The following is a 13,410-nucleotide window of genomic DNA, read 5'->3' as shown; positions in this document are numbered from 1 at the left end:
TTTTATTTTTATTTATATATATTTTTTTTTTTTTTTTTAAATTTGTATTATTATATGTAAATATATATATATATATATATATATATATATATATATATATGCATACTTTTTTATGATATATTTATTGATTTTTATATATTTTATGTTATTTTGTTTTTATTTTTTAATTGTTAAAATGTATGAGTGAACAATTTTATATTTCATTTCTTTTATTTAATCTCTATATAAATATTAAGTGAACTATATATATGGTGTTTATTTATTTTTTTTTTTTTTATATTATTAACACAAAAGTAACTACTTTTTTTTTTTTTTATTAATACAAAATACATTTGTTATAAATACAAAAAAGAAATTATACAAATAAACCCATTATCTGTCTAAATGGTAATATTGTCATATTATATATATATATATATATATATATATATATGTATATATTATATTTTTTTCTTCTTTTTTTCTAAAGCCTAAAAGGAATATAGGATAATTTCCCTTTCTGAATATAACAGGTGTGTTATTATTTCTTAATATATAAATAAAAAATGTTTATTTCTTTTTTTCTCATATGAGGGGGAAAAAAATAACAAATTCATAAAGAGAAATAATTCATTAGATATCTTAAATATAAAAATTCATACAGTTTAGTAAAACAATTATTATATATTTATTCGTATTTTCTTTTAAGGTGTTTGAAGGTATATATAATATAGTTTATATAAACATGAATATATAAATATATAAATATATATATATATATATATATATATATATATAATTCAAAATGTATAATATAACCATAATATTAATTCTAAAAAAAATATATATTTTGTATGTAGAACAAAAAAAAAATAAAATAATAAAATAAATAAATAATAGAATAATATAGAATAAATATATATATTTTATAAAAAAAAAAAAAATACTATTTAATGTAAAGATTCTACGAAATATTCAATTGCTAATTGTTCATTATGTGCAGCATTATCAGAAGATAAAGACCATAATCCAAACCCGTCTGCTCTTTTATTTAATTTATTTTCAGTCTTTACAAAATCACCAATGGATTTTACAAGCATTTTATCATTCGGATTAAAAGGGGTTGAAGGAAACATTAATGTAAATCCCATTATAATAACATAATCATATTTTTTTCCATAATAAGCATAAGAATCATATAATTCTTTCATAACTGTTGAATCTGTAGAATTTGTATAATTAAAGGTTTGTACAAACACCATATCAATCATATCCTTTAAATTATTCATTAAATATATTGCTCCTCCAGCTGAAGCCATTTGCGCTGCTCTTAATAGCTCCTTTTTTACATCAGGTTTATTGAAATATTTTGAATTATATGGTGCTTCATCATCCATACATATTTTCTTAGGATCATTAAAACCTATACAACTTAAAGCTCCGTTAGATGATTGAGATATAGAAATTAATTTATCATCACACATATATTCCCTCAATTTTGTTACATATTGTACGAAAAAATCAGCTTTCTCTTTATCGTTCAAACCATCAAAAGATCCATTAGGCTCATAATCAACATCGATTCCATCAAATCCTAATTCATCAACTAAATTTGCAATTTTCTCAACAGCATTTAAAGCAGAATCAAATGAACTTGGATGATATGTTTCTCCTCCAAGAGATAAAAGCATAATAATATCTGGACGAGCTTTTCTTAAATTCATGGCATCATTAAAATATTCGTTTAACCCTATATATTCTAAACCTATTAATGACTTGAAAAGTAAAGGAGAACCAACAATACTCTCTATACTGTCATAGGATAAATCCATCTTAGCAAAAGACATATGTACAACATTTAAATTAGGATTTAAATCTTTCAAGTTATGATTATAAGAAACCCATGATGGATAATAACCTTGAATAATTCCTTTCCCACTCTCTTTAAATGTTTTTATAATTTCTCTCGGGTTTTTTCTTGATTCACCTGGTCGTGCTCGATGTCCCTCAATGACACTTACATAAGTGCTTAATAAACAGCATAATAAACAAATAACTAAAAATGAATATTTCACAGTAAAATTCATGTTTATATATTTATTCTTATAAACGGTGAAAAAATAAAAAAATATATATATATATATAATTATGTATTGAACAAAAATTAAAAGTTTAAGACGAAAAATGAAATAAAAAAAAAAAAAAAAAAAAAATTATAATATATATATGTATACTTAAATTAATATGACTTATAAATATTATATATTTGAGTAAAATGTAGAACAATGGAAACAAGGAAAAATAAAACAAAGGAAATAAAAAATAATAAGGAAAAAATAAAATTAAAATAATAAAAAATAAAAATTAATTTTATAAAAATTATATATCGAAAAATTATATTTACATATTTTGTTTTAAATTTTTTATTCATCTGAATTGAACAACGTTGTCTATATGTAATATATATGTGCTTCTTTTTTTTTTTTTTTTTTTTTTTTTTTTTTTTTTGCTATAACTATCTTAATATATGGCTGTCTAATTTTTTTTTTTTTTTTTTTTAAATAATAACTTATATAATAAAAAGCTATATTATAAATATACACACATATCTTAAGTATAAAATTTTATATTAAAGCTTTTCTTAATTTTTTTTTGTAGTAAGTTTTTCAAAGGAGCATTATGTTTAATTAATAATTCTTATAAGTATTATTCTAAAAGCCTTCTAATTATACTTATTTACAAATTATTATTCATAAAAAAAAATTGTATTCAAATATGTATGCATAAATTTTTTTTTTTTTTTTTTTTCTTTTTAGCTATTTTTTATTTATCTAGTCATTTTAGCTATTTTAATTTTTTTTTTTTTTTTTTTTCTTTTTAGCTATTTTTTATTTATCTAGTCATTTTAGCTATTTTAATTTTTTTTTTTTTTTTTTTTTTTTTTTTTTTTCTCATAAGTTTTAAAAAACAAAACTGCTTTGAATGTATTATTTTATAAGTACATTAAAAAAAACACCATTTTAAGTAGATTAAATAAGACATTTTCTTCTGATCATATAAAATACTTTTATTTAAATACATATGATTTTTTTTTTTTTTTTTTCTTAAGGTATATATGACAAGCATAATAAAAAAAAAGAAAATGAACCTGTTTTTAATTTGTCCTGTAATTGTTAAAAGTATACTATTTAAGATTACTAAAAAGAAATTTCTTTCATTCGATAATATTTCAAAAATATGTATATAAAAGGAAACTAAAATAAGGAAACTTTCATTTTTATGAAGTATATATTTAATACTCTACACATTTTCTTAGGAAAAATTATTCTAAATAATATAATACATAGAAATAAATATATTAGTCTTACAATATGAACATTTTAAACAAATTGTCTTATGAAAAAAATAAAATTTTATAAATAATTTTATGCTGAAATACTATAGAAATAAAAGTATTCTTTAGAAAAAAATAAAGATATAACCAATAACTTTTTTCAATGTTTTATTTTTTTATTTTTTTATTTTAATTATATACTTATTTACTTATCACTGTTTTTTTTTTCTTTTTTTATTATTGATCAATTTAAAAATAAAAATTTATATAATATACCAAATGTATAACTAATATCATCAACAAGGAAAAAAAAATAAATAGATAAATAAATTAACAAATTTTATTCTTCCCTTATTTTCCTTCGAATTTTATATATAAAATAATATGCAATTTTTTTATAATGTCCAATATAAATATATATTTTTTTTTAATAGGTATTATTTTAAAAAAATATTTTTTTTACACATAAAAACATAAAAATATATATGCATACATATCTTTATTTAAAAAATTATTATTCATATTATAAAATAAAATATATTATTATTATTATTATTACTTATTTTGATTGTTTCTTAATTTATTTTGTTTATATTATATTATATTATTATTTTTTTTTTTTTTTTACTTCAATTATTTTTTAATAGATTTTTTCTAATGGGTGTACTGAAACGTATTTTATTTTTAAAACTTGCATAATATAAATAAAAAAAAAATAATAAAATAATATTAAAAAATATGTATATATACCAATTTTGTTATGCACTAAATTGCATATCATTGATTATAGTACACATACCATTTTTTATTTTGAAAAATACAATATATATATTTTATGTTTAAGAATTCTATTAAATAAATAATGAAACAGAAATATATAATTTTATTTTAATATCATTTTATTTTCTTTATTATTATTTTAAGTATATTGTATTATTAAATAAATTAAAATAATTTTTTTAGTTATGTTAAAAAATCATATGATTACTTCATATACTGAAAGAGTTACATAGTAATAAAGATATATTTTAATTTATATGATTGTCTATTTTTTTTTTCTTTTTTGAAAATATGAAATAATCTATATAAATATTTATATATAATATATATATTTTTTTATTTAACGTGTTTTATATTAATTAATTTAAAAATTTTTTTTTTTTTTTTTGGTTTTTTATTATTATATTTTAATATTTAATATTTAATTTTTCATATTTGTATAACACTTTTTTTTTCTTTTTTGGAATTTTTATATTAATACACTATTATATGTGGTAATTTTTTTTTTTTTTTTTTTTTTTTTTTTTTTTTGTATATCTCAAAGATTAGATAATAAATGTAGTAAAACATTCTAAGTAATATTTATAAGATGCTATATAAAATATTATTTGTCTTTAAAAAATGCATACATTATTGTTTGTGAAAATAAATAAATAAAAAAGCACTTTCTCCAAATATTGCTATAATGTAATTTTATTTCTTGTGTGTATCATTATAATATATAAATATATATATAATTTTTTTTTATTTTATTTTATTTTGGATGTGTATGTTTATATATTTTTTATCAAATCATTCTTTACCTTATGTTACAATAAAAATACCATTTAAAAAAGGTCTGTGCACAAAAAGATAAAAAGGTCAAATAAGAATTTTTTTTTTTTTTTTTGTTTTTTTCTTTTTATATTGGGTTATTTGCAATGAATAAATATTGGTTGTATATTGCTTATGTTTATCTATTATTAAACATACTATCAAAATGTAATAAAATAGAAAATAATAATAATAAGGTCAAGAATTTGACCGTTTACAATAATGATATAGGTAAGAAGAATTTCAAATAAAATAAAGAACAAATACATACCAAAATAATTATTCCATTATTTAAGAATTGTTGTGTATTAATAATAAATTAACGATATATATAAATTCTTATATGGCTAAAATTTATTGACTGGATAATTAATAAAATTCTAAACATATATATATATATATATATATATTGTTACATATTATTTCTTTTTGATCATTTATTATTATTATTTTTTTTTTTTTAGGACAATATTTTAAAAAAAAGGACATACAATGCAAACACCATATAGAAATAAATCAAGACTCTAATCATAATGAATATTCCTTTTTATCATTAAAGGCAAGTTCAATATTTAACCAGTACTATGTTGCCAAATTAATTAATACCCTTTTATATAGAGGATTTCATTTGAGTAAAAAAATTAAAACATAAAAAGCAATTACATATATATATATATATATATATATATATATGAGGGATAGTCATGTAGTCCCATAAAAGAATAACATTTTGTAATTTTAATTTTTTTTTTTTTTTTTTTTTTCAGATGTCTATTTCCATAAAAATGTGGCTATGTATGAATCCTTTTCCAGAACGAACTTTTTCTTTTATTTAACCATATTAAACAAAAAAAATGTCAAAAAAATTGTTAAGATAATATCCAAAGCAGAACGTTCAAGTAGTAAGTAGCATTAAATGATATTGTTTTATAAAATATATTAAATTAAACTTTATATATATATATATATATATATATATATATATATATATATTTATTTATTTATTTATTTATATTTATATTTATATTATTTTTATAGATAAAAGAAAGTTTAATGTATTCAAGAAGTATTTAATTTCTGAGTTTGATTATCCCAATTTTGAAATCGACGACACCGTAAAAAATGAAATGAACCAAGCAATTTTAGTATATAAAAAAGCAAAATGTAAGCAAAAATTAAAATATATGTATTTATAAAATTCTATGTCTTTAAGAGTTCAAGAATAGCATATCGCTCTCTCAATATATATATATATATATATATATATATATATATTGTTCATATATTTTTTATTTTATATATTTTTATCATTTCAGCTGATTCATACTGGAGTGTTATGGATGCATTAAAGAAGGATGGTTTATTATTAGCTAGAACCTTTTTATCTGTTTCTTTTGTTCAAAGTCTTAGAGGTATTATCGGTCTTATTAACCACAAATTAATAGATTTATGTTTTACTAATGCCTATGTATTTAACCACGTAGCATCTTTTGATAAACTTATTATGAATAATATTTTTGGTGTTATAATGTCATATGTATTTAAATCACTTTTACTCTTTTTCTACCCATTAATTATACCTTTCCGTGGTGCATTTGCCTTTGCTATATCTGCTTTTTGTATCACACAGTTGGGAAAAATAGTATTTGCAATATACAAAAATCTCAGACAATTATATAGAATATCATACAGAAAAATATACAGTATTGTATTAAAAGGTGAGTACAATAAATGAGTTATATGTATATAAATATATAAATATATATATATATATATATATATATATATATATATATATATATATATATTAACATATAATCATTTTTATTATATATATTTTTTTATTTTCCTTTCCTGTAGTTAAATTAAGAAATGAACCAGAACTTAAAAAATATGCCATGAAATTATTATACGGTGATGCTTTAATTATGATTACAAAAATATGGAAGTTGTCATATGTAAATGTCAGTGAGCACTTGAATGGAAAAAATGTTTATCCAATTTTAAATAACTTATTTGAAAAAAATTTGGGAACAGGTTTCTTTGATTTTAGTAACTCCTTATTCAAATATGTTATGAATTACTTAGAGGAAATAAATTTATTAAATGTAAGATTAATGTATATGCATAGATAAAAAATGCACATTAATATATTATATTATTTAGCTTAGAAAAAAGAAAAAAATGTATTATAATTAACTTTCTACCTATTTATAAATTATGGCACATATATATATATATATGTTCATATATGTGTCTGTATTTATTTAATTTTTTTTTTTTTTTTTTTTTTTTTTTTTTTTTTTTTTTATAGGCCAAAAGTGTTGATGTAGAAAAAGAACTCATTTTGAACAGACATAATTTCAAACTATTACTTAAAATTTTAAAGATTACTAAAAAGTCCTTATTATATGAAGAGTCTTATATGAAGATATCTGTTGCTAATTTATTAACAAAATTTTACACCTTGATTTTAGTAAATATAGAACATATAAGTAAATTAAATCCAAAGGAACATTTCTATAATGATTTAGATAATGAATTTAAACATATATATCAAGATCAAATGTTTGAATTATTTATACAAAAGATATCTTCAGATATTGTTAGAAAACCATTTATCAAAAGAAATATCGGAAGAATAGATAAAGGTAGTATAGAATTAACATTAGCATTAATAAAAGTAAAATTATTACATTACAAACCAACATTGAATAATCCATATTCCAGTTTATATTTTGATGAGAATTTAAAAAAACAATTAAATTATGCATTTAAATTAATTATTATTGGTTCTACTAGTATAATTGCTAGTCTTGCAAACTACGGAGAAAGATATGGTGTTTTAAAACAATGTCCATTAGATATTGTTAAGAATTTAAATCAACAATGTGAATATGTTTCTTTTGAAATTAAGAAATTAATATTCCCAATAAATATTTTTGTGAACTTATTAATTCCATTATTTTTACCATATGATGATGTATTAGTAGATAAAAATATAATTGATGAAGTCAAAAAATTCTTTAACGTTATTATCGATACCGATGATTCTTACTTACAAAAATATATGAAAACAACAATTAACACTATAAGAAAATCAAAAGATCTAGATATAAATAATGTAAATTATGAAGAAGAAATGGAAAAAATTGTAGTTCAAGAAGCACATAAAGTTATTGAAGAAATTAACAAAGAAAGACGAGCATCTTTCAAATTTCAAGATTTTGTAGTCAAAGAAGATTCAGTAGTATTGTATAATAAAAGTGGAATCCAATATTCATTTAAATTTGATCATTTAAATAGAAAAGAAGATTTTATGCGTATTATAGGTAGTTATCAATTTAAAAATCCCATAGGTTATCAAACATCACAACTTGTTTTTGAACCTCAAAATAATCATATTGGTTCTTTAATGGTTGGATCAAATAAAAATACATTCGATGGAAAATTAAGTGTATGTCATATGTGTTATAAAGAAGATGATGATTCTTTGGTTGTTGATGCAATATTTAGTATCCTCTGGTCTTCTGGAATTGATAGATTTAGTGCCTTTATAGTAAGATATATTATGATATAAAAAAATATATATTCATGAATATATTCTATATATAATATAAAAACTTATTTAAACATATTATATATATATATTATATATTTATTTGTATATTTATATGTATATATGTATATATGTATATATTTATATATTTATTTATTTATTTATATATTTATTTATTTATTTATTTATTATTTTTTTTTTATTATAGTTCGCTTCCTTCATCGGTGCTGTGAAACAAACTTATCACCAAGGTACCTCCTGGAAACGTGCTCTCAGTAATATGGCCCCAACCGAATTTTACGAAATGCACAAAATTTTTATGGATAAGAGTGTTTACGGAAAAGAAAAAAGTCAAAATTACTTCTTGAAAAACATAAGAAAATACAGATTTCAATTTAGTAGAGGCTCATTCTCTAGAATGTTTAGAACGTTCTTAGAAAATTCTTTAAATAAAATTAATTTCTTTAACTCAGAAGAAGCCATCATTATTTTAGTTATGTCAACCTTATATGCTCTTTACAAAAATATTGAAAAATTCGATATTCCATTAAAAGAAACCTATAAATTATATCAACAGAAATTAATTGAATCTTATTACCATGTAGACAAATATTCACACCATTATGAAACATATACTCTAAATATTAGAAGAAAAAAATACAATGCACTTGTCAAGAGTGAACATGAAAAGGCACAAGAAGCTAGCCAAGGAGAAGGTAAAGACGAAGCAGAAAATGCTGAATTAAAAAAAAGAGTTGAAAAGAGAATTAACTTTAATGATATACAATTAACTATGGAAGATGAAGTTGTAAGGAATACAAAATATTTACAATTAGAATTACAAGCAAAACCACAAGAAAGAGAAAAAATCATACAATATTTAACATATAAATATAAGGAAATACCAAATCATGAAATGTTCCCACATTTACCACACCAATGTTATTTCTTATTATATTATAATTATGAACCCTTTTTAGAAAAAAACCTTCATGGTCTAGAAGGTGTTGTTAGTAAAATTACACGAAAATCAGTCTTAAGTAGATACTTAAAAAATATTAATTTAATACAACCAGAGAAAACGAGATTTGCATCTATAAAATTAAAAGATTTAATCAATATACTTTGTGGTACACACATGTTTTTGAAAAAAGAACATATCACATTTGATGAAATATATAAATATGAAAATTCAAATGATGCTTTGAAACATCTTCTTATCATTGTTGCATTATTAAGAATTGAAAAGAGAACTAACCGATATTCTTGGACAACATATTTAACTTTACAAAAACAATTAGATGAAAGAAAAAGATATTATGATACACCATTTAAATATTTATTTTTAAAAATAAGCAAAGTAAGAAGATTTTATGGAAGCGCAAAAAAAAAAATGTTATTAGGATTTGGTAAAAAATTTAAAGGAGTTAGATTTTTAAATATATTAAGATATACCAGATTCTTTGAAATTATGGAATATGCTGAATCAATTAATGAATTTTATCCATATTGTTATATTAAATTTGAAGATGTATTAACATTCTCAAATGTATTTTATAAATTTAAATATTCTCTTTTAAGATATACAACAAGTAAACAATCTGTTAGAAATGTTGTGAACAATTTCAATTTGTCTCCACAAACAACAGGAAACAATGAAAACTTATTATTAAGAATATATAGATTTATTGAATTAATTATTAAAAAGAAGTATAATGTTGATATACAGCATGTTAGAAAAGATGATAAAGATTTTAATAGACATGCATATAATAAGAATGAATATATATTAAATGATATAAAGTTTAATCCTAATATTGAACAATATTTAAGACAATTAACTGGTTTCATTAAACTTTTAACAGATATGAAATTTACTAATTTCTTATTCTTAAGAAACTTATATTACTTTGTTAAATTTTATGCAGTAACGGGTGATTTAACTTATTCAATAAATAATTCTTCTATATATTTATGTAGTAGAAATTATTTAGAATTTATATTAAATTCCATTATTGAATTTGAAAATTTTAAAAAATTTATGGTTAAGATTAAAGAAAAATTTGATATTGAAAAATATCCAATTGATCCATATAATTTCCAAACAGAATGTTATTCTATAGATAGTGTCAAAACATATAGATTCTTTTTAAGTGATTTAGATAAATTAAAATCATATCAAGATATAGAAAACTTACAGAATGTCTCATCATTTTATAAAGATTACTTATATATGGGATTATTTTATGAAAACTTAGATGTCAGAAATTTAAATGTATATTATAATTTCAATAAAAAAAAAAATCAAGATCATAAAGCACATGGATCAAATGTATTCCTTGATGGGGGTCTTTCATTAAGTAAAAATATGTCATTTAGTGATATAAATGATTTAAGTGAATCTATTCAAAATTATTTATATTTAGAAAAATTTTTAGCTGATAGTAATATACCTTCTATTCCATATCAAGGATTTTCGGTTAGACGTGTAAATGATGGTATGCATGTAACATATAATAATAGATCAACTACACCACCACTTTATAAAGATAATGTTTTAGATCAATTCGAATTAGTAGGAAAATCATTAATTAGTGAATATTTCCAAAAAGTCAAATGTTCATTTATTCAATATCCATTCAATTTATATTATTGGCTAGTCCTTAATCCAGGAAAACCAAATATAAGCTTAAGTAGTAAAACCGGTCTAATTAAAGAAGATGATTTAATACCTAAAACCGTTGAAGAAAAATTAAAGGAAGAAGAAGAACATGATATTAAAATTGTTGAAAATATATTATCTGAAGATATCTTTGATTTTAAAGATAAATCAGATGATGATCAAAGTACAACCGCTGATGTACTTTCTACAGACACAGATGATTCAGAAACTGACGCTGAAAAAACATCAAACAATTCAAATACCCTACACAAAAAAGAAACACCAGCAATGAAATATAATATGAATATAGCACAAGATGAAATTAATAGACAAAATGATGTATCTAAAAATACAACATATGCAGAAAATAATGAATACACATCTGAAAATATAACTAAACCATCAGATCAAAATACAGAAAACTATGGAACAAAAATGCCCTCTCCATCATTCATACAAATAGATAAAGTTAACCAACAAGATCAACAAAATGATGCTCATATAGAAAGTTCTAAAAATACTCAAGAAAATCTTAACTATGATGATAACACTAATATGTATGAAGAAAATAAAAATGATAAGAAAAACAAAAAATTAAATAATAATACAAAAGAAATAAGTTTCCTTGAAAGAAGAGAAACTAATCCTATACCATTTAGTTCAAATATGATTAATGAAAAAAATAAAGAAGCTCATAAAGAACACTATGGAAATTTCAATAGACCATATAATATATATGTACCTAAAAAAGATATCTTCAGAAATTTCCATCTAGTTGTAAAAGTAGTACATGCATTAATATCCTTAAATAAATTCTCCATGGTTAGTCCAGATACAATATTAAAAAAAGGTATAGAATCCATGAAAAAAAAACACTCACTCAAAATGATTAAAAATATAAATCCATTTATACATAAAATGATACTTGACATGAATGAAACCATACAAAAATTAAAATCCGATAGTGAAAAAGCATATGGTGGACCAAAAGCAGATATTATATCTTTATATAAAATTGTGGAATTCCAATTATTTAATCAATATATTATATATCCACCATTAAAAAGATTAACCAAAAAAGAACTTAAATATATACTTGATGTTGTTAACCAAGGATATTATTTCTACCTAAAAAATGTTATCACAAAATTAAAAAGAGAAAATCTACAAAAATCGAAAGTTGTCAAAATATTTAATAATTTCCAAGAATTCTCTAATTTATTAGATGATGATGGTGTAGATAAATTATATAATATATTTACTGAAACATTTAAATGTAAAAATATTAAATGTTTTGATCTTTTATTCCAAGGATTCTTAACCGAACAATATAATAACATTGTCTATCGTTATACACATGATCATGATGCTATGAACTCATATAATGATAACATATTTAATAATAAAGAATTATTAAACAAAATATTTAGAAGAGCATATGACAACTATTTTATTACACCTGTTAAAAACAATCAACCAAAAAAACTCATATCTTTAGAAAAACCATCATTAGAACAACCAGTATTGACGTTAGAAGAATTTGCATATGGATTCCATGAATTTGGAAATAAAATTGAAAAATGGAGATCAATGCTTACCCTATTCAATATAAGACATATATATATTAATATATGCCACATGCTATTAAGTGTTAAACATAGTATACAACGATCACACAGAGTTTTTATGCACAAATTTGGTTTCTTCGGTATCTTCAGAAGAAAGAGGGAAATTTACATACCATAAGCATGGAAATATAAAATATATACATATATATATATATATATATATATATATATGTATATACTTATGTATATTATCTTAATTTTTTACTTTTTATTTGTATAATTTAATTTTTTATTTTTTTTTTTTTTTACATTTCTGAGATATTTCTTTTAAAATAAAAAAAAAAATATCCCACATATATAGGTACATATATATAACACTTCCTTATATATACATATATATATATTATATTATATATTTTTTATATTCTTTAAAATTCCTGTTTTTTTCCTTTTCCTTTTTTTTTTTTTTTTGTAAACTTTACACTTGTTTATAATAATAAAAAAAAAAAATATATAAAATGAATAAATGCATATATAACTATTATATATATATATATATATATATATATATAATAATTTCTTTATATATATGTATATACATATGTATATTTTTTATTTTTATAAAAACAGAACTATCATAGAAACAAAAAAATTCTGAATTTTTTTCTTGATAATTTATATATATAATTGAATTCTTTTTTTTTGATTTTAATAT

General features: G+C 19.8%; 2 protein-coding genes across 2 annotated transcripts; one reads left to right on the top strand and one right to left on the bottom strand.

Moving 5' to 3' along the window:
• Window positions 1–929: 929 nt before the first annotated feature.
• On the bottom strand, window positions 930–2,066 carry PF3D7_1252200 (chitinase; the record flags this gene model as incomplete). The annotated part of the gene is made up of 1 exon (XM_001350868.1): window positions 930–2,066. The coding sequence occupies one exon, from the start codon at window positions 2,064–2,066 to the stop codon at window positions 930–932; it is 1,137 nt and encodes a 378-aa protein (XP_001350904.1).
• Window positions 2,067–5,013: 2,947 nt separating this feature from the next.
• On the top strand, window positions 5,014–12,873 carry PF3D7_1252100 (rhoptry neck protein 3; the record flags this gene model as incomplete). Its single annotated transcript, XM_001350867.1, has 8 exons — window positions 5,014–5,137; window positions 5,371–5,538; window positions 5,674–5,808; window positions 5,945–6,070; window positions 6,223–6,624; window positions 6,767–7,014; window positions 7,221–8,465; window positions 8,674–12,873. The coding sequence occupies 8 exons, from the start codon at window positions 5,014–5,016 to the stop codon at window positions 12,871–12,873; spliced, it is 6,648 nt and encodes a 2,215-aa protein (XP_001350903.1).
• Window positions 12,874–13,410: the final 537 nt, after the last annotated feature.

This window comes from Plasmodium falciparum (genome assembly GCF_000002765.6).
Source record: "Plasmodium falciparum 3D7 genome assembly, chromosome: 12".
NCBI classification, from domain to species: domain Eukaryota; phylum Apicomplexa; class Aconoidasida; order Haemosporida; family Plasmodiidae; genus Plasmodium; species Plasmodium falciparum.
This window is presented reverse-complemented; position numbering and strand designations above follow the sequence as displayed.